General features: G+C 48.3%; 1 protein-coding gene across 3 annotated transcripts in view; it reads left to right on the top strand.

Moving 5' to 3' along the window:
• Positions 1 to 22,714, top strand: part of BRMS1 (BRMS1 transcriptional repressor and anoikis regulator) — a 45,142-nt gene that overhangs the window by 12,435 nt on the left and 9,993 nt on the right. For all 3 annotated transcript variants that reach the window (XM_073563250.1, XM_073563251.1, XM_073563252.1), the window contains exons 3-9: positions 1,347 to 1,437; positions 1,804 to 1,931; positions 2,030 to 2,109; positions 3,937 to 4,033; positions 9,779 to 9,868; positions 10,386 to 10,450; positions 19,235 to 19,274. In XM_073563250.1, the coding sequence (XP_073419351.1) occupies positions 1,347 to 1,437; positions 1,804 to 1,931; positions 2,030 to 2,109; positions 3,937 to 4,033; positions 9,779 to 9,868; positions 10,386 to 10,450; positions 19,235 to 19,274 (591 nt within the window). The remainder of the gene's footprint in view (positions 1 to 1,346; positions 1,438 to 1,803; positions 1,932 to 2,029; positions 2,110 to 3,936; positions 4,034 to 9,778; positions 9,869 to 10,385; positions 10,451 to 19,234; positions 19,275 to 22,714) is intronic.

Here is a 22,714-nt window from a genome sequence, read left to right as displayed (position 1 = left end):
AAATAAGCCTAAAGCAAGAAAGGGGGAAATCTAAACTGCCCCAGAGCAGACCCCCCCAAAGCAATAGATAGCCCCCAAACATGTATTGTCAGTGAGACAAGATGAAAACACAAACACAGATAGAAAAATAGGCTGAGCAAACGATGGGGCCCACACTAACTAGAAAGGAAAGGCAAGATGCAGTCTGCAATCACGCACAAAACCCTGCCAAAAAATGTCCAACACTTTCTGATAGCAAAAACCCTGAAGTCGCTAGACTTCAATTCCCTATATCAGCACTCTGGTATATTCTAAAGACAGAGCAAAAAGAGACCAATCTGATCAGGGACAAAAAGCAAACTGGCATAGACAGACATAAGAATGGAAATTCAGCACAGCCCCAGCAGGGGCTGGCTGACCACAAAAACTGAGTGAACCAGACCAAATCTCATGTGAAAAAATAGCAGAGCTCACTTAGCTTGAGAAGGCAGGAACAGAACTGGAAACCAGAACCTCAGGGCAGGAAAATCACCAGCACAAAATTGGGGAGTCGGCTGTCTTAAATCCAGTCAGAGACTCCTGATGTCCACTCACAGTCCTCCTCCTCAGGTGGCAGGTCTCTGCCATTTAGTTCATCTTCATTACCTACTGTCACCACTAGAGGGTGCCTGAATGGAGAACTCACGACTCCTCTGTCAACACAGCCAGCTCCACCACCCTCACCAGAAGCCAGAGGTAAACCAGAAAATGAGTTCACAACAGGAATGGCTCCGTAAGAAGCATTTCAAGGTCCTGGAGTGGCATAGCCAGTCTGCAGACCTGAACTCAATAGAAAATACTTGAAAGGAGCTGAAACTCCAAAGTTGTCCAGTGATGGCCCCAACACCTGAAAGATCTGGAGAAGATCTATCCAGAGGAGTGGGCCAAAATCCCTGCTGCAGTGTGTGCAAACCTGGTCAAGAACTACAGGAAACGTCTGACCTCTAACTGCAAACAAAGGTTTCTGCACCAAATATTAAAATCTCTATTGTATCAAATAATTTCATGCAACAAAATGCAAATTAATTATGTAAAAATCATACAATGTGATTTTTCTGTTTTTTTTATTTTTTTTTTTTTTTTTAGATTCTGTCTCTCACAGGTGAAGTGTACCTACGACAAAAATTAAAGATCTTTCCATTCTTTTAGGTGGGAAAACATGCAAAATCGGCAATGTATCAAATACTTATTTTCCCCATGGTATACGGACTACAAACGTTTTCTAAATTGCAAAAAAAAAAAAATTACCCAAACTTATAACCGTTACAAAACGTGATCACTTAAATGAAATCGGGTGTATTGTATGAAACAGTCTTTCCTCTTGATAGATATGGATGACTTGGATTGTGAACGTCGCAGAAATGAGTGTCTTGATGAGATGTGCCATCTGGAAAAGCAGTTCTCGGAACTGAAGGAAAAGTGAGTAACCCTCGCCTCTGCTGTATGGCCGGCTCCTGCCTCTGCCCACATTCCCACATTCTGTATTTTACATCAGTATTTGTAAGCCAAATCCAGGAGTGGGTGATTCATACAGAAGTGGTGACGGGTTTCTATTATTGTTCCTCTCCTGATTCTGGCTTACAAATACTGATGTAAAATACTGAATGTGTGAACATGGCCTTAAGCTGATCGTAGACTGTTTGTCCATACAGAATCTATACAGCATCCGATCAGGTTTGATTATTCCCAGAGCCTGAATATCATTGCTCTTCATTAGTTTATTAACCCTGCATAGTATTATAATGACTGGGATATGGATGTATTATGCTGAAATATTGTCTCCAGGTTATTTAAGGAACGATTAAGCCAGCTAAAAGCCAAATTGGAAGAGGTGACGTGCGGTAAAGCCTTGGAGTACCTCAGTCCTCTGGCAGACTTGCAGAATAACATGAAAATCCGCATTGAAGTGGCAGGTAGCATCTTATTTCCGATACCGGGGAGCTGATCTGGTGCGGTAGCTGCCACCACAGGACAGATCTCCCAGGAGTCACGTCTATCTCTCTCATTTTAGGCATCTATAAGGGATTTTGTCTGGATGTCATCAAAAATCGATATGAATGTGAATTGCAGGGTGCAAAGCAACATCTAGAGGTAAAAACAGTCTTCTGTAATACTATCTCCTCTTTTTTTTTTTTTTTTTTTTTTTTTTTTCCGTTCAACAGGAAACTTTGCAAAAACCCAATGAGCTGGTGTCACCCGGAGACTGAGCTGGGAGAAGGGGACAATGGCTTGGAAGTGCCAGAAGTTGCATTAGTTTGCAAAACTTTGCGCTGCGCAAAAAAAAAAAATTGCAACTTTTCATTTTTTTTCTTAGACATGTAGCAAGAATCCTTGAACCACACCCAAAGTCTTTAAGATGCTGGCAGACCCACTGAGTTTCTCAAAGCGAAGACTCTTCAGGAAATCAACAGTGGTCTTTTTCCTGAAGGGATCAAACCTCTTAAGTTGACTATATGGGCATGTAGATCATAGAAAGCAGAATGATCCCTTGAGATGTGCAATCTGATGTCGTCTTCAAGAGAACTCCATGATTTTATTATTTGTAAATGAACTAAGATCTATGGTCCGGGCATAGATCTCTCAGAGAATCTGCCTCCAGAGATTATTGTAAATAAAAGGGGCAGTGTGAGACCTGTAATGGCCACTCTCCTGATCTCACTGCAGAGCTGTGTGCGATATAACTGACACATCTGCAGGTTCCTCTCGGTGCTTCCAGCTCACAGGCAGACAGGGATACAATACAGCAGAGCTGTGACTGCTAATGTGTTATGAGACAGAGATCAGTTCTTCTGTTCTGCTTCAGTCTTTCTCACATTGGTAAGGGTACCGTTACACCTAGCGATGCACCAGTGATCCCGACCAGCGATATGACGCGGTCAGGATTGCTGGTACATCGCTAGGTGGTTGCTAGTGAGCTGCCACACAGGCAGATCTCACTAGCGACATCGCTGGGGATGGGGATCGCTACTTACCTGTCAGACGCAGCGATCCTGCGTCCTCCCGCCCGCGTCAACGCGTCGCTCGTCAGCGCCACAGGAAGCGGCCAACGAGGAATGGTCCAGGAGCTTCTCGCGCGATCAGCCATAACCAGCGGGGGAGCCGGTCGGAGGTAAGTATCAGACACAGCGATATCGCTAGCAATATCGCTGCAACGTCACAAAATCGGTGACTTTACAGCGATATTGCTAGCGATATCGCAGTGTGTAACGGGGGCTTTACTCATTTTATAATAAGCTCTGCAGGCAGATTCTCGGGGAGATCTATGTCCGGCCCAGAGATCTTAACAGCTCATTTGCATATAAGAAAAATGTGGATTTCTCTGGAATAAGACATCGGATTGCAGATATCAAGGTATTATAATATTCAGCTTCCTATGAACAACATTGTCATTTAGACAGCTTAGGAGGGTTCATCCTATTGACAGATTCACTTTAAAGGGAACCTGACCGATGATTCTTGCTGCCTGAACAACTGCTCTGTTATTGGATACGTGCAGATGAACAATATGACTTCTCTCCAACCTTGTCCCCTGAATTGATGTGTTTCTTTAGACATACATGGGGTGAGTCTGGGGAGAAGCAACTTCCTCTTGGACAATTCATCCTAATCACCTCGTCCACACCTCCGTTTACAAGTGTATATTTTCTCTGAATCCAGCATGGCTGCAATAACGGAGCCAGTTTGATTTATGCAGCCAGTAGTTGAGCGGTATGAATCGGCTAACTGCATTCATCGTAAAGCAACTGCTAAGCTATGAATGCAGAGGATCACTAACGCTGGCCAGAAGATGACTTGTGAAACCCTTCCAGGACCTGCTAGAATATTGCGATTGATTAGATATTGAAACCTTTATTACTAGAATATCATATTCACTCTTGTTAATCGTTCATTTACACAAGTATTATGTTGTGTTTGCAGAGTGAGAAGATTCTCCTGTTCGATAACATGCAGTGCGAGCTTCTAGAGCGGATCCAGAGGCTGGAGGAAGATCGGCAGAGCATCGACATTTCATCCGGTATGAAACGTCATCAAAGCAGGGGGTTGGACCAGATGGCCCAGGAGGTCCATTCCAACTCTACGATTCTATGATTCTTTATATTGTGTGAATACCGCCTTATATTGTACACTGACTTTTAGATACACTTGTGTTTACTTATACAGTTCCCAGGAATTGGGAAGGGGATTTGTTATAACTAGTGATGAGCAAACGTATAAGGTGTTATCTGAGCATGCTCGGGTGCAAACCGAGTGTTTTCGGCGTGCTCGAAAAATATGTTTGAGTCCCCGCAGCTGCATGTCTCCCGGCTGCTCGACAGCGGCAACACATGCTGTTTGTTAGGTGATCACTGCATCTGTTGCGGTTGTCGAACAGCCACAGGACATGCAGGCGCGGGGACTCGTACATGTTTTTTTGAGCGCGCCAAAGACACTCAGTTAGTACACGAGTGTTCAGATAACACCTTATCCCGGACGTTCGCTCATCACTAGGTATAATGCTATTTTGCGTGGAGAATGCCTGCCTGCACCAGCAGATTGATGGATGCTAACTGTTAGCGTTTCAATAGCTAAACAGTAAGTAAAGTGTTTTCACACCCTATGGAGCAGCACACGGGTCCCATAGCCTTTTACCCTGAATAAACAGCAGCCTGCCTAGCATGTTACTGTCGCCTCATTGGGGGACACAAAACCATGGATGTTATGCTGCTGTCCACTAGGAGGTGACACTATGCATAATCTGAAAAAGATTAACTATGGCTCCTCCTCTGCAGTATACACCCCTGGACGGCGTCAGCCTTCTCCAGTTTTTGCTTAGTGTCGCAAGGAGGCTCACCTAAAGAATTATTTTATTTTTTTTTTTTTCACTCCGTTTCTTTCCTGGATGACAGATGAAGAAAAGCGGGTCTCCTGTGAGACTCCCGGCATGGCTCCTTCCTCGGCCCCCTATTATGGGGTGCCCGGTTGAAGTAGAGATGGCCGTTCCCCATGTCGCTCCTTCCCCAGTCCTGCGGGTGCTGGCTCGAAGTTGAGACCCCCCCCCCCCCCTCCTTCCCCAATTCCTTTTGGTCTTGGGTTGAGGTCGAGGCGAGGAAGACGCCCCCTGATGGTGACAGCAGCACCCTCCCTAATACCCCTCTGGGGGTATTAGGTTGAGACGCCTCAGGTAGGGCCTGTACTTCGGTAATCTGCAGCTCACTGTATCCAGGGACCCCAGCCCAGCTGCGGACTCCTGTCGAGGCTGGGGGGGGGAGTGCGGGTAGGCATGGCACATACAGAGACAGGGCTCCCTGCGCCCCTGTCTCTGCGGCAGCAACAGCTCCATAGCGCCTCAGGGGGACCCATCACAGGGCCCTGCTTCCGATTGTGGCCCCACCGCTAGCCTGCCTTCCAATCCGGGGGGGTCCGGTTAAGATCTGACCCCCCCCCCCCAGACTTCCGCCCCGGCCTGGAGCCCTTTCTGGGCATCGATATCTAATTCAGGCCGTGGCTTCGGCCTAGCTTAGGTCGCCGCCTCCTCTCCGCCCCCCCCCCCCCCCGGGTGACAAATATGACTCTACAGTGTCATAGAAAGGGCGGATCGAGACAGAAAGGGCGCGTTTTTACACATCTCTGCGCGCTCTTTCTCAGCTCTCCGTCCCTTCTTCTCCCTCCTCATCCTCTCGGCGGCCTTTTCTGACGCAGGCATCAGAGTACCACGACAGCCAGTCTCCGGGGGGCACAGGACTGTGGATCTGCGGCGATGGACCTAGGGGCACACTGGTGGGGTAAGATCACAGCTCGGGTTTTATTTTTTTTTTTGCTTGGCTGTGAATCCGGATTTCCTGTAAGGTTCTCTCTCATAAGTTTCCCCTGCATATCCACCCCTGTAGGGCTCTCCCATAGCCTGCCCTTCTGCGCACTATGCCGGGCTCAAGGTACAAGAGAACCAGGCAGGACTGCTTTTATGCATTCTATGCAGTCTATGACGCAGTCCATAGATAACCTAACCTCCACATTACTCCAGGCTCTGCAGGGTCATGTCTCGGCTATGAGCGTTACCCAGCAAAAGGACAGCTCCACTCAGGGACAGGCCATTTCTGGCTCTCCCAGATGTAAGCGGACCAACACGTCGCGTTCCTCTGCGTCATCCCATAGCACACGGTCATCCCCCTCTAGGGAGAGACACCGTAGTTCCAGGTCACCTAGACCATCCCCTACCAGAGACAGATCAAGCGGTTCAAATAGCAGTGGTAGCAGATTACATGCTTCATGCAGCCCTGGATTCCGCAAGAGGTGTAGCGGGGATTGTTGTGAGTTCATTTTCTGGTCTACCAGTTGTGAGTTCTCCTTCCAGGCTCCCTCTGGTGGTAACAGGAGGTAGTGAGGCTGATTTAGTCAGCAGAGATCTGCAACCTGATAATGAGGATGACGATTGGACCTCAGGAATCTCAGATTGGATTCAAGACAGCCGACGCCCTACTCTGGTGCTGGTGATTCCTTCTGCTTGTCAGGTCTTGGTTCTCAGCTCTGTTCCAGTCAGCTCAAGCTAAGTTTCTCTGCTAATGTTCACACTTGATTTTGTTGTTCTATTCAGTTTTTTGTGTGGTCAGCCAGCCCCGGCTGGGGCTGTGCTGAATTTCCACTCTTATTTATCTGTATTTGCCAATTTGCTTTTTGTCCCTTATTAGATTGGCCTCTTTTTGCACTGTCTCAGAATATTTCAGAGTGCTGATATAGTGGGAGAAGTCTAGTGACTTCAGGGTTAGTTTTGTTATCAGAAGTGTTTGGACATTTTATTTTGTAGGGTTTTGGGCAGATTGCAGACAGTGTCTTTCCTTTCCTCTCCTTTCTAGTTAGTTTGGGCCCCATCGTTTGCTCAGCCTATTTTCCTGCCTATGTTTGTGTTTTCATCTTGTTTCACTGTCAATACATGTGTGGGGGCTGTCTATTCCTTTTGGGGTCTGCTCTGGGGCAGTTAGGGTTTTCCCCTTTTCTTGCTTTTGGCTTATTTAGTCCTCTAGCCGTGACGAGGCATCTGGGTTCATCGTAGGTATGCTCCACGGCTGCTGCTAGTTGTGTGGTTAGGATCGGGGATCTGCAATCTGCATAGTTACCAACCTCTCTGGTTTTTCTGGGCTTAGCATGTTTAGGTTTTTCCTCCTCAGTGACCCATTCATAACAGGGGATAGCAGCAAACGCCATAACAACTCGGCGTATCCTCTGGCTGCGGGAATGGAAAGCAGATGCGGCCTCAAAGAAGTCCCTCACGCATCTCCCGTACCTCAGTGGACTGCTTTTCGGTGAAAAGTTGGACACAATGATATCCAATGCCACTGGGGGAAAGAGTACCTCTCTCCCTCCAACTAAAACCTAAACGCGCGTTTAAACGGCGTAACCAAACACGATTCCGATCCTTTTGGAATTCTTTGGGCTGGTCCGTCTTGCGCCCATCACAAAATCGTAACCGCTCTCCACGCAGGGACAACCCACGGGCGGCGCAGAGGCCGGACAGGACCTGGCAGTCGAAAGCAGGCCAGGCGAAGCCCAAAGGAGGAAAACCTCAGAATTTTGCCTCATCATGACTCACGAACTCCGGAAGAAACCCCACCAGTAGGCGGACGACTTACTCTTTCAGCAAGTCTGGCTGCCTATTACAGAAGACGGGTGGGTCAGGGAAATAGTGTCTTCTGGATACAAGATACTGTTCACTTCCAGTCCACCAAAACAGCCAGACAAGGCTCGTGCCTTCCACCAAGCGGTCTCCTCTCTCCTTCAAGCAGGAGTCGTAGTGCTGGTTCCCGCGACCGAACGCTTCCGAGGGTTCTACTCCAATCTATTCGTAGTCCCCAAGAAAGGAGGCAACGTCCGGCCCATACTAGACCTAATGATCTCTCCATCCTGAAATTTTTCACCAGATCTGCCATCGCTGGGGGACCCCGGATGTGGACCTAATGGCATCCCATCTCAATGCCAAGGTCTCCAATTTCATGGCCAGGACACGCGACCCGCGGTCACTCGGAGCGGATGCCCTGGTTCATGACTGGACCCAGTTCCAGCTCCTGTACATTTTTCCACCCCTCCCCCTGATCTCCAGGGTCATGAGGAAGATCAAACAAGAGGGAGTTCCAACCATCCTGATCGCGCCGGACTGGCCCAGACGTACATGGTACGCCGACATCGTACAACTTACAGCAGACGCCCCCTGGCGTCTCCCCGACCGTCACGACCTTCTGTCACAAGGTCCGTTCTTCCATCAGAACTCGGGGGATCTCAGTTTGACGGCGTGGCCCTTGAGACCTGGGTTCTAACCCAGGCAGGGCTCTCACCGGACGTCATTACGACCATGATCAGGGCAGGGAAGCCAGCCTCCGCCAAGATCTATTACCGTACCTGGAGAGCTTTCTTTACCTGGTGCGAATCTCACGGACAGGTCCCACTCCCTTATTCCATCCCAAAGGTACTTGGTTTCCTTCAATCGGGCCTTGACGCCAGGCTATCCCTAGGCTTGCTTAAGAGCCAGGTGTCAGCGCTTTCAGTGCTTTTCCAAAGGCGTATTGCTAACAAGCCACAAGTAAGGACTTTTCTCCAGGGAGTTTCTTGATTAGCTCCCCCCTACAGATGTCCACAGGAAACGTGGGATCTCAACCTGGTCCTGACAGCATTGCAGGCACCACCTTTCGAACCCCTTAAGGAAGTCCCACTCCGCATTGCCACAGAAGGTGGTTTTTCTGGTGGCAATCACCTCGCTACGCAGGGTGTCTGAATTGTCAGCACTCTCCTGCAGACGGCCCTTCCTAGCTTTTCACCAGGACAAGGTGGTTCTCCGTACAGTACCATCCTTCCTTCCGAAGCTTGTGTCCAACTTCCACCTTAATGAGGAAATTTCACTGCCGTCCCTTGTTCCGGTTCATAGTGGAGAAGGCTCTGCATACGCTTGACCTCGTCAGGGCATTGTGTATATACGTGTCTAGGACTGCACCCTTCCGGAAGTCTGATTCCCTTTTCCTTCTTCCGGAAGGCGTTCGCAAGGGTCTGCCGGCTTCCAAAGCTACCCTTGCCAGGTGGATCAAGTCCACCATACAAGAGGCTTACCGCCTTAACAACTCTCCTCTTACGGGCCGGTATCACGGCGCGCACTACGCAGGCAGTAGGGGCCTCCTGGGCCATTCGGCACAACAAGTGTGTAAGGCTGCCACTTAGACTAGCCTACACACATTTACGAAACACTGCAGTGTTCATACCCAGTCCTCAGCAGATGCGAGCCTGGGTGGACGGGTTCTGCAGGCGGCAGTGCCCCAAGTTTAGGGACCTGCTAGCACAATATTCGTCCATTGCTTCCCACCCAGGGACTGCTTTGGGACGTCCCATGGTTCTGTGTCCCCCAATGAGGCGACAGAGTAAAGGAGATTTTTGTGTACTCACCGTAAAATCTCTTTCTCTTAGCCTCTAATTGGGGGACACAGCTCCCACCCTGTTGCCCTTATGGGCCGTTGTTACGGTTCAGTTCTCATATTTGTTCTTTGAGCTCGTACAGAGTGGCCTTCTTACAGGCATGGTTATGTTTGTTATGTTCTTCCTAATGCTTTTGCACGAAACTGGAGAAGGCTGATGCCGTCCAGGGGTGTATACTGCAGAGGAGGAGCCATAGTTAATCTTTTTCAGATTATGCATAGTTTCGCCTCCTAGTGGACAGCAGCATAACACCCATGGTTCTGTGTCCCCCAATTAGAGGCTAAGAGATTTTACTGTGAGTACACAAAAATCTCCTTTTTTCGTTCATTAGAATGGTGGGATGAAGAGTTGAGGTCAAAACGAAGCCGCAGAAAATGGGATCCGTTTCGGTCGAAGAAGAGGAGGGTCCCATTGGTTTCTGGTATCCTTTATGTAATCTGCCGTTGGAAATTTTAGTTTTGCTGGAACAGTAATTGTGTGTGATTGCGGACTCCTGACCCATCTACATAATTTTGTCTTCTGTTCAAACCAAACACAGGTGCTCGGTGCACCCTTGACGTGGCCAAACTGTTGATTGCGCATATCCACCTACTTGTTTTTCACCTATCTTTATCCTCCCCTGCCCCCTGTAAAGCCAGAGCTGTCAATCACCAAAGGGGGAGGAACTAAACAAAAAGTTACTGAACTGCTAGGTCTATAGTACAAGATATGTTGTGTTGAGGAAGGAAACCTTTGTATCCATGTCGACAGACCATCACTGCTTTCAGCAGTGAAGCCAGTACAGTTGGTAAGACTCCTGGTTCCAGTGATTGGCTGCAGCGGTTAAAGTAAGATATTTCTGTTTCTGGTTCATTATGACTTGTGTAAAAGGTCTGCTAACATCACTGTTATTTCTGATCTCCATGTAAAGATGTAGTTCTCCTTGACTATTACACTAGGTCCTTATATTGTATACATGCTGCGGGATTTGGATATCCTGGAGGACTGGACGGCGATCAAGAAGGTAACTGATCGGCTCTGTAATCTATATAGGTTCAGGGAATGTTGCTGCACAGAATGCTCATCCGTGCTCCCTTTTTTTTTTTTTTTTTTTTTGCTGGGATCTAGGGATAAGTAGAACCATGGAAGGTCGGGTTAGACTGAATTTGAGTACAAAGTTCAGTTCGGGTACCAGAACTTGACCCTGGACCTTATCCCAAACTTCGGTGCTTTAAAACGGCTGTCAAATGGTCATAGTAAGAGCTTAGGGGGCTGCAAAAGCAACCACAATGGGGATAAGAGCAGGACAATTGCCCTGCAAACAAATGTGGATAGGGGAAATAACTTTTTAAAAGGAGTTTTCCCATGTACAAAGGAAATTTTTAGGTTCATTTTAATCAATAGATCTTGGAATAATAATAATTTCCACAATTGGATGTGTTTTAAATAAAATGTTCCTGTCCTGAGATAATCTTATAACTGTGCCCCTGCTGTGTACTGTGTAATGGCCGTGCCTGACCGTACAGGGACATGGTCTGATCGTACCACACATCCTGGGCAGGGGAGGACAAAAGCAGAGGATACAGACAGGACAGTGTGGGATCACAGCTGATACTTTTTACAAGGTAAAGCATTTCCTTGCCTTTAAAAAAAAAACAAACAAAAAAAAACTTTACCTTGGAGAAAATCATCCTGTGCTGTAAAGTCTGTATAATCTTCCTCACATCCCTGCCCAGGAGCTGTGGTATGATCAGACCATGTTCCTGCATGGTGAAATACGACCATTACACAGTACACAGCAGATCCTCAGCACAGGAACTTTTTTTTTTTTTTTTTTTTTTTTTTTTCTCCTACACCTCAATGGGGGACACAGACAGTGGGTGTTATGCTGCTGGCCACTAGGAGGACACTAAGTGAACACAGAAAAAAGTTAACGCCTCCCCTGCAGTATGCACCCTCTTGCTGGCTGGGAATTCCCCAGTTCTTGCTTAGTGTCTGTAGGAGGCACTTGGGTCTGGCTTCAGACCCCACCGTTTTTATTTGAGTTTTTCTGTAAATTTTTTATTTAATTAACGGAGTGAAGGGGGTGACGGTCCCTTTCAGGGGCCCGCTCTCCCCTGAACCAACAGGCGAGAACGCGGAGTATATCTCCTCGTACCCTCTCCAGCGATGACTGGGGCATACCTGATTCTTCAGGGCGACGGTTCCTTCACGGTCCCGATCTCCCCGCACGGATAACAGGGGAAAGCGCATGGAGTGCACAGAGACTGAGGAGCGCTTCTGATGCCCTAAATTAGCCCCACGGCCTCTCCATCCCCCTGCTTATAGGGAGGATCGATTGAGGTATACCCCTTTTAAGAACTCCTCCAGCTCTGCTGCATCACCCGGGAGGATGAGATCAGCAGTCCCGGACAGCCTGGCCTGTGTGAGCACCGGATTGGAGGTATGGGGTCGGGTCCTGGTCCCTGGGAGAAGCGCTGACCTCGTGTCTGCAGCGGTATGTCAGCGCCCCGTCGCGGCCCCCCGTTTTTTTCCTTCCTTAGCGCTTGAAGGCCCAGAAATTTAGTCCCCGGCTTTTCAGCTGGACTAGGCTGCAATTTACGTAGCGCCGCCCACCGTTGGTGCCGCCACCCACGTCCTTGGCGCTTCTCGCTCTGAACGAGAAGCGCCCTCCTAATTTCCGGAGGCCATGTCTTTTATCTCAGCCTGCTCTGACAGCTGCGGGGTTGCGCGCATTGACAGCTCCTGGTGACGCTGCATGGCCACCGCTATTCCTCCTGGGGACACAGCATCAGGACCGTGGGTAAGCTGCATCTGCCCACAGAAGAAAGCTTAACTCCTTCTCTGCACATTCACATCATCTGCAGCCCAGGCTCTGCCTGTAACCCTTTCAGGGGCACCATGTCTCAATCTAAGGAAGCCAAAAGGGCTACTAAGAAGCACACTGCATTTTTTGCCACGTGCAAGACTGCCTTGCCCAGTGCCCAAACTAATCTGTTATGCACGGATTGTTACCCGGCTTTTGCGCAAACTCCATTCGCCGCCGCTGCCACCGGGCCCCCTGTATTTAGTGCCCCTGCGTGGGCTGTGTCCCTGTCACGGTCTGAGGAGTCACTGACCAAGGCTATAGACTCCCTCCGGGACTCCTCTATAAGTTAAAACGTGCCCTCACCGACCGAGGAGGGCTCTGGCGACGGCCGGGAACCGTCCACCAGCAGGAGCCATACTCGTTCAAAGGATGATCAGGTCTCTAGAAAGTGGACCCATGACTCGTCCCACAGTCACGCTTGGGCTTCAGCATCTGCGAGCTCTGTGTCTCACTCTCTCTCTCCCAATGTTTGCAGCGAACATGACTCTGAATAATGAGTCTGACATGTCAGTACCCCAGAATCCCCCAAATGACCAAGAATCGCTTGATTCTCTTAGTCAGTCAACAAGATTCTGAAGTTGGACGAGAAGACTCCCGCTCCGGAACACATTGTTTCTTTTAAAAAGGCTAAACGTGTGCGCAGGGTATTTGTCAGCCATCCAGAGTTTAAGGGCAGTGTCCAGAGACATGGGGACCGGCCACATAAACGGTTCTCGGGTCAAAAGCCTATTGAGGCTAAATGCCCTTTTGCTCCAGACCTAATGAAGGATTGGTTACAGTCCCCTTCTGTGGACCTTCCTATATCGCGTCTTGCTTTCAAAACGCTCCTATCTGTTTCTGAAGACTCTTCAATAAAAAAAACCCCTCTGATTGTCAGATTGACTACATTGCTCACTGAGTTTTTGAAGCTTCAGAGGCGGCACTTTTTCCATCTTTCGCAGCGACTTGGGTGGCTAAGGCTATGGCCACTTGGGCAGATGTGTTAGTTAACTGCCATCCAGAATAGCAATCTTCCGGAGGCAGTCAGCGTCGCTAGTCAGTTCACGCAGGAGACTTTGTAGTGGACTCTTCTTTAGATGCTGCCAATTGCGCTGCACAGGCAGCCGCAAATGCAGTCTCCATTAGAAGGGCCCTATGGCTCTGCGACTAGCGGACGGATTCCACCTCCAAAAGATCGTTGACTTTTCTGCCTTATCAAACTGGTCGTTTTTTTGGAGAGAAACTGGATCAGCTCATTTCTGACACTACCGGGGAGGGGGGGGGGGGAGAGTAAATTAAATCCCCCAACAAAGGGCTGTCCGGACGTCTCGGAATCAACAGCCAACTCATTTTCGGCCTTTTCGCAACAGTTCCAGTTGGTCCTCCACAACCTTCTCTTCTGGATCAGTCGGTCTCCACGTGGCGACACAGGTTCCCAGGTCTCATACAGGCCATAACCATTCTTGGAAACCCAGGCCGATTGGCATCTGGATTTAGGGGAGTCAGGTATCTTAGATCCTTGACACAATGACTCATTGCGGTATCCTGCGGACGCCGACAAAGACTGTCGTCTACTTTCATTCAGGCAGACCTGGCTCGCGGTTGTCCACGACGAGTGGGTCAGAGAGCTGGTGTCCTCCGGATACAAAATAGAATTCTCCCCCCCCCCCCCGACACGTGTTGTGTGTTTTTTTTTTTTGTTTGTTTGTTTGTTTTTTCCGATCCTCCACTCCCAAGGCAAAGACTTCCTTCGGGCCGTTCATGCGCTGCAAAGGGACTGAGTCATCATTCCGGTCCCTCGGCACAAAAGGTTCAAGGGTTTTTATTCAAACCTTTTTGTGGTCCCAAAGAAGGACGGAACGATGCGGCCCATACTGGACCTCAAGCTGTTAAATCAGTTTGTCAAGGTACGGCGATTCAGAATGGAATCTCTGTTCAGTCGTCGCATCCATGGAAAGGAGAGTTCCTAGCATCCCTCAATATCAAGGATGCTTGCCTTCACATCCTAATTTGTCCATCCCACCAGCAGTTCCTGTGCTTCCCAATTCGCGAGGAACACTTTCAGTTCGTTGCCTTGCCCTTTGGGCTCGCCACCACCCCCAGAGTCTTTACCAAGGTCATGGTGGCTGTCATGGCCATTCTTCACGTCTGGAGAGTGGTGGTACTTGCGTATCTGGACGTCCTACTAATCAAGGGTCCGTCCCTTCCAGCCTGCGAGGAATCTGTAAATATCACATTAAATACACTTTCTCGCCTGGGTTGGAAGATAAACTTAGAAAAGTCTTCTCCAGCACCAGCTCAGCAGGTTTCCTTTTTGGGAATGATCTTGGACACTTCCTACGGGATGGTCATTCTCGCTCCCAGCAAAGTCCCGAGCCTTACAACAGGGAGCGTGGACGCTTTCCCGACCAGTTTCTCACTCCATACGTTTCGGCATGAGAGTTCTCGGAAAGATGGCAGCTGCGATAGAAGCGGTCCCATTTGCACAGTTTCATCTCCGCACTTTGCAACATGCGCTGCTGTTGACTTGGGACAAGGACCCGTTCTCCTTGGACAGACCCTCAGGTAGTGGACACTGAAGTCCTTCCTGAATCAAGGGAAGTCTTTTCTCCCAGTACGTTAGTTGGTGGTGACCACCGACGCAAGTCGTCTTGACTGGGGTGCGGTTTTTCGCCACCACACGGCACAGGGTCGTTGGTCCATTCGAGAGTCTCTCCTCCCCATCAACATCTTGGAGATACGAGCGATCAAACTAGCCCTACTGAGTTTCCACCATCTCCTCGCAAGTCACCCCATCAGGATACAATCCCTCAACGTCATGGCTGTGGCGTAGATCAACCGGCAGGGGGGTACCCGCAGCAGGATGGCCATGCACGAAGTGAGTCACTTCCTCCGTTGGGCTGAGACCAACCGTTCGCCCATCTCGGCGATCCACATACTGGGGGTAGAAAATTGGGCGGTGGATTTTCTCAGTCGCCAGAGCCTCTCCTCAGGAGAGTGGTCCCTTCATCCGGAAGTTTTTCAGCAGATTTGCCATCGCAGGGGGACTCCGGATGTGGATCTCATAGCCTCAAGATTAAACAAGGTTCCCCGGTTCATTGCCCGATTGCGCCTTCGGAGCAGACGCCCTAGTTCTCCCATGGCACCAGTTTTGACTCTCGTACATTTTTCCCCCTCTCCTCTTGCTTCCAAGGGTCATCAAGAAAATCAGAGCATAGGGGGTACCAGTGATCCTAGTCACGCCGGGCATGGTACGCCGGACTAGTCCAACTTGTTGCTGATGTTCCCTGGCGACTTCCAGATCAAATGGATCTTCTCTCACAGGGCCCGATTTACCACCAGAACTCTGGGGCCCTGTCTTTCACGGCGTGGCCGTTGAATCCTGGATTCAAGAACACGCTGGTTTTTCTCACGAGGTGATCTCCACCATGATTAGTGCTAGGAAGCCCGTGTCCATGTGCATTTATCACCGCACTTGGAAGATCTTTTCGCATGGTCGTTCCCCCTCTGTTCGCCATCCCTTCCGTATTGGAATTCTTACAATCCGGATTAAAGTCGGGTCTCGCACTTAGCTCGCTCAAGAGTCAGATTTCAGCTTTGTCAGTTCTATTCCAACACAAAATTGCCACCAAATTGCAGGTGAGGACGTTCTTTCAGGGAGTTTCCCATGTGGCGCCTCCCTATAAAAGGCCATTGGAATCATGGGACCTTAACTTGGCTCTCGAGGCTTTACAAGAAGCCCCTTTCGAACCACTGCAGGATGTGCCACTAATTTTTCTCTCTTGGAAGGTGGTCTTTCTAGTGGCAATTATCAGTCAGATGAGTTTCGGAGCTGGCGGCCCTGTCCTGCTGTCCTCCGTTCCTGAATTTTCATGAGGACAAGGCAGTTGTGAGGACGTCCCCATCCTTTCTGCCCAAAGTCGTGTCTTCCTTTCATCTCAATGAGGAAATTTTCTTGCCCTCATTCTGTCCGGCACCAGTTCATCGTATTGAGAAGGCCATCCACACCCTGGATGTGGTTAGGGCTCTTAGACGGTTCCCTTCCGCAAGTCCGATGCCCTGTTCGTGCTCCCAGAGGGACATAGGAAGGGTCTAGCCGCCTCAACAGGCACGCTAGCCAAGTGGATTCGCTTGGCTATTCAGGAATCCTACCGTGTCAGGGGCACAACTATCCCAGCAGGGATCAAGGTGCATTCTACCCGATCAGTGGGCGCCTCTTGGGCCATTCGGCACCAGGTGTTGGCACAACAGGTCTGCAAGGCTGCGACTTGGTCCAGTCTGCATACCTTTACAAAACATTACCAAATTCACTCTCGCGCCTCTGCGGATGCAGCTCTTGGCAGATGCATTCTGATATCGGCAGTACCACGGCGCTGAGCCAATGGTACGTGGGGTATTAGCAGTTGTATGCTCCCCATTCAGGGACTGCTTTAGGACGTCCCATGGTCCTGTGCCCCCCCCCCCCCCCCCCCCAATGAGGCGTAGGAGGAGAAATAGGGTTTTTTTGTGTTCTCACCGTAAAATCCTTTTCTCCGAGCCAGTCATTGGGGGGACACAGCACCCCCACCCTGTTTAGCCTATTGGCTTATTGCATTGTTCTTAGGTTGACAGTTATTGTTCTTTGTTTAATGCTCCTACTGCTTTTTCACCGAACTGGGGAAATCTCAGCCAGCGAGAGGGTGTATACTGCAGAGGAGGAGTTAACTTTTTCTGTGTTCACTTAGTATCCTTCTAGTGGCAAGCAGCATAACACCCACGGTCCTGTGTCCCGCAATGATTGGCTCGGAGAAAAGGATTTTACGGTGAGTACACACACAAATCCCTGTTTTATTTTATTATTTTTTTATTTTTAAACATCTCCAGTTGTGAATATTATTATTCCAAGATGTATTTATTAAAGTGATCTTTTTTCATGGGAAAACCCCATGGTACCCACATGGAATTATATAAAAAAAAAAAACAAAAAGCAAAAAAAACCTTGTACTAAAACGAGGAAGCAGAGCGGAGGAGTCAGTTGTGAAGTTGGACGCATTTTAGTGGAGTCTGTGTCATGGAAATTGAGGATTAAGAGGTTTGTCTAACCGACTCCACAGCCCTGGGAGGAGGTCCAAGTGGAGGAGGACATTGAGGTGGACATGGCAGTGTAGGTGGGTGGGAGAGGCTTTTTTTTTTTTGTTTAATTTGAGGAGTCCCTTATTGGGAATGGCAAATAAACTCCACTGCAGTTTTTGTTCTAACACTGGCTGGTATACTCTTTATTCGGCCAAAGGTACGACAAGTCCTGTGTGATCCTGGTTAATTTTAATGAATGTGTGCTTGTCCACGTTGGCTGTGAACAGGTGGATGTGCCAGGCTGTGATCACACCCCTAACACCATGATGTTGAAATGCAGCCTCCTGCTAATACGGATCGTATCAGATGGTGGTGCAGGATGTTGATAATGGTGTGAGTGGTCTCTTTTCATCTGATTCTTCCTCGTGTGCCACCACCTCATCCATAATTACTTGAAGCTTCTTTTCAAGGAAGAATAGAAGTGGGATATTAACGCTGATGGCATCATCAGCGCCTGACGTGTTCGTGGAGTACTCAAGGCAGCGCAATACGGCACACATGTCAGTTGTGGTAGGACATGCACCAAAACACTTTCCGCCTCAGCAGCCACTACATTTACTCAGTTTGTGCCGGAGGCATGGTGGACCCTGACGGCCATCTCCCCTTTACCAATCTATCCCCTTGCTTGTTTGCTGGTGGCTCAAGAAACCCCAGTGGCAGAGGCAGGTCTAAGTTGGACTGAGGCGACGCATAGGCTACCATGCCCTCACCCCTCTCCAGAGTGACCCTGTGCGTAGCCTTGGGGAGGCCATGGTGTCCTCTGGAGGCCATTTAACCTATATTGGAAATGCTGTTAAAGGAGGGAAATTACAAAAGGGGTGTTATTCAATTGATGCCCCCCCCTAAAAAGGTGAACAATGGGGGGGAAAAAAAACTGCCACGGGAAGGGGTTATCGAGAGATTTAGGACTTCTAATGGCCCGGCATGTTTCTTATGACAGAATGTCGTACCCTTCAGCGATTTTACATTTTTAACATCAAGTCTGACATGGACAGGAGAGAAGCTGTGGAGTCAGGAGACCCTGTGCCAAGATCCTGTCTAATAGGATCTACTTGGCTTAGAAAGTTGGAGAAATCTCTGCCCTATTAATGAGGAAGATTTATTAAACTATCCAAAAGAACCAGTTTTTGTTATAGCAACCATTCACAGAGCAGCTTTCACTTCTTACCTCCTATCCTTTAAATGGGTGGCCATCAGAGAATGATCTATTGTTTTAAATGTGGGTTTTTGTGTTGAATATGTAGAAATAGATAAATTCCTGATGTTTCAGGAAATAACACATGCACATAGCCACAGTGAGCCCCAACCCTATCCTTTTTTTTTAATGAGCATGTGCAAAGGTCATTGTGAAGGGAGGGGGAAGAGGTCAGCTGTGACATCGCCTATTGTGATTGGTGAATACTGTGTATAAAGGTGTTACCTGTCATTGTAACCCTGTCTCTGATGATAAGGCATCTGCTTAAAATGCTTCCTGAAAGAATGGGAAGTGGTGTAAATTTAAGAAAAAAATCCTTATAGCCCATGTGAAAAGGCTAAATGCTTATTGGCTGCTATGGACGTGACTGACAGGTGGTCCTGATACTTGTGGTGTTGGAGCTCCATATGATTTGTAGGAAAATCGTTATGTCGCACACTAAACCTATATACAGTACCTGAACACAGTCTGTCACTTAGTTCGACAATGTATAAATAAGACCCCCGTATTCTTTGTACATGTAAGTTGATCACTGTGGCTATGACAGGCTGAGGGGTCATAGACTTCATTAACGCCTCCATGTTTCTTCACTTACTATGTATGTACAGGTTCGTTTAGATTCAACTTCTGTCTGTTTTTTGCTTTCTTCTTAGGCCAAAGCATCCGTTTCTCCCCAAAAGCGAAAATCTGATGGTAAGGAAACTTGTGACATGACACAACCAGTCTTTGTTTCTAAACATCAAGCAGTGTCCTACTGATAGATGAAATGTCACAAATCTGTTAAGGGGAATCTGTCAGCAGGCTTTTGCTCCCCCATCTGATGCAGGAGAAGAGAGAGACCCTATTTCCAGCAATTTGTCATTTACTGGGCTGCTTGCTGCAGTCTAGATAATCTGCTGATTAAAACAGTGAATTTATCACTAGAGGACTGGATGTGAGCTGGCAGCTTTCTGTGTACACTGTGCATAGGCTGCCAATCGGTGGTGTAGGCTGGGTTATACAGAGTTAAGCATTCAAGAGTTCTGCTAGAGCCGCAGCAGAGAAAAATGGAAAAATGTTTGATTTTTTTTTTTTTTTTTTTGTTTTTTACCAAAACTGCAGCCCAGCCCTCATCACAGGTCCTTGAACCACTCATACACATTTTACAATAGCGTTCTCAACCACACACCTGGGTGGATTTGTAGGTAACTGATCCCTGACACATTGAAACAGCACCTCAGCGGTATCACTGCTGATCCACACACATATATCTCCATCTCAAGGCCACCCACCTTGGGATACATAACGGTCATTCAGTATCCTACACCTATCAGGACACTGGAAATGCTTATACTCTCGTCCTGGGACATCCACACAGCGCCCTCCAGCGGACACAGTGGTTACTAATAAATATATATATATATATATATATATATATATATATATATATATATATATATATATATATATATACCGGGTGAGTCATAAAGGACGGATGTATTTGAAGTGGCTATAACTCACCACCAGGTGGAGGTAGAGATGTGCGGGAGGCGGGGTTATGTTTGTGAGGTGAAAGCATTGTTTTTATTTTAGTTTCAGTTTAAGCTATGGTGCCGTGGACGATAGAACATCGCGTTTTTGCGTACGACAGTTTTGTCAAGAATAATGAGTGTATCACAGCCATTCAGCGTGAGTTTCGGCGTCATTTCAATATTCACAGAAATCAAGCTGTTCCCGCTCGTAACACTATCCTACGTTGGGTTGAAGCACTCCGTACACGAGGTACACTAATGAACAAACGACCACCGGGGGCTCCACGAACGGCACGTACCCCTGAAAATGTGGAACGCGTCAGGCAAGCCATGCTGCGTAGTCCGAGTCGATCTGCTCGGAAACATTCTTTAGAACTTGCCCTCAGTAATCGTACAGTAAGGCGTATTTTGCATTTAGACCTGCATTTCCACCCCTATAAATTGGCCATTGTGCAACAGTTGGAGCGCGGGGATTACGCAGCGCGACTGAAGTTCGCACATGAGATGGAAGCAATTATTGAGCAAAACGACAACCTTATTTTATTCATGAGTGATGAAGCTCATTTCCATGTCAATGGCATGGTTAATCAGCAGAACTGCCGTTATTGGGCCTATGAAAATCCGAAAGAATTACATGAACGACCGCTGCACAGCCCTAAGGTAACGGTGTGGTGCGCTATGGGCAAATATGGCGTGATCGGTCCGTACTTTTTCGAAGGCGATAATGGCAATACTGTTACCGTGAACTCACAACGTTATATCGCCATGATAAATAACTTCTTTGTTCCTGAGTTACGACGGCAACATATCCCCATCTCTAGTGTGTGGTTTCAACAAGATGGGGCAACGGCCCACACAGCCGGAGCAACAATGAACGTTCTTCGCCCTCTCTTCCCTGGTCGCATCATTTCCAGGTTTGGCGATATTAATTGGCCTCCTAGGTCCCCAGACCTGTCCATGTGCGATTATTACTTATGGGGTCACCTCAAATCACGTGTATACAAGCTTAAGCCTCGATCATTACAAGAACTGAAGGAAGCTATTCGAGTGGAAGTTGCCCAAATCGACAGAGTTGTGTTGGAACGTGTTGATGCCAACTTCCAAGAACGCCTTTGGAAATGCATCACTGATAATGGCCACCACATGGCAGATGTTGTTTTCCACACTTGAATTTGTCAAATGCTATTAGTATACGTAACCAAATCTGTGAATACATTTATATTTAATAAATATTTAACGATTTTATGATTAGTTTAAAAACGTCCGTCCTTTATGACTCACCCGGTGTATATATATATATATATATATATATATATATATAGTAACCACTGTGTCCGCTGTGTATATTATACACATACACTAACGTATTGCAATATATGGCAAAAAAATATCACTCTTATGAAGGCCAGCAACGAGAGTCTGCAAAAATGGCAGCAACAGGGGGACCTTCTAGAGCAGTGGTCCCCAACCTTTTTTGCACCAGGGACCGGTTTCAAGCAAGACCATTCTTCCATGGCCCGGCAGGGCGGGGATGGAGGTGTGGCAGGGGTGGGGCTTTGGTCATAAGGGGGCGGGGCTATGGACACGGTTGTAGTGTAGCAGTGCATACTTAGAATTAAATAACATTTATAATGTGACTCAACTCACCATAGGTTTTGAATAAGTGCTCCATCACCCCCTTCTCCCCATCATTGCCTTCACCCCATCACTCCCCTCTCCCCATCATTGCCTTCACCCCATCATTGCCTTCACCCCATCACTCCCTTCTCCCCATCATTGCCTTTACCCCATCACTCCCCTCTCCCCTTCATTGCCTTCACCCCATCACTCCCCTCTCCCCATCATTGCCTTCACCCCATCACTGCTGTCTCTCCATCACTTCCCTCATGGCCTTCTCCTCATGTCCCCATCTCCTCCAGGGCCAGGCTACACAAACACAGACCAACACACACACATACATACATACATACTATACGTACAGACACCACCTCTCCTCTCACCTGCCCGCCGCCCGCGCTTCCTCGCTCTGACACAGCAGCGGCCGCGCTCCTCTCTGTGTCAGAGACAGGAAGCGCGGGCGGCGGGCAGGAAGCTGGACGGGTCTTTGCAGCTCCGCTCCTGCTATTCCCTCTTGCAGGCAGCGGAGCTGCTTGGATCGCTCCCTGCCGCCGCTACACACGCCGCCCCAGCCCCCGCTACGCCACTGACCGCCCCTGGCTCCCCTTGTGTCCGCGGACCGGCAAGGGCACTGCAGCGGCCCGGTGCTGGGCCGCGGACCGGCGGTTGGGGACCCCTGTTCTAGAGAACCGACACTCTGCTCTGGCACCACACCACTTAGTTTTGCTGCTGGTCCCAGTGGTTGAAGCCACACCAATTAACAAATTGGTATCTTTGGGATAAGTCATAACTTGCCCATTAAGTCAGATGGGTTACTTGCATTTTTTTTTTTAAAATATGTGGTGTCAAAAACTTTGTAGGAAAGCAGCCTAAATCTCGCTTGACAAAGGAGTTACAAAAGTGTAAACAATATAAAATTTAAGGACAAACAAGGTGCAAATCTAAAGATGATCTCCGAAGTTTTTGGGTTGCAGAAATTTCTACGTCTGCTTCCTTTTATCTAAA

Source organism: Dendrobates tinctorius, unplaced genomic scaffold, assembly GCF_039654945.1.
Source record: "Dendrobates tinctorius isolate UK_male_01 unplaced genomic scaffold, ASM3965494v1 ptg000384l, whole genome shotgun sequence".
In the NCBI taxonomy this organism is placed as follows: domain Eukaryota; kingdom Metazoa; phylum Chordata; class Amphibia; order Anura; family Dendrobatidae; genus Dendrobates; species Dendrobates tinctorius.
The sequence above is the reverse complement of the archived record's forward strand: the minus strand, read 5'-3'. Positions and strand labels throughout refer to the sequence as shown.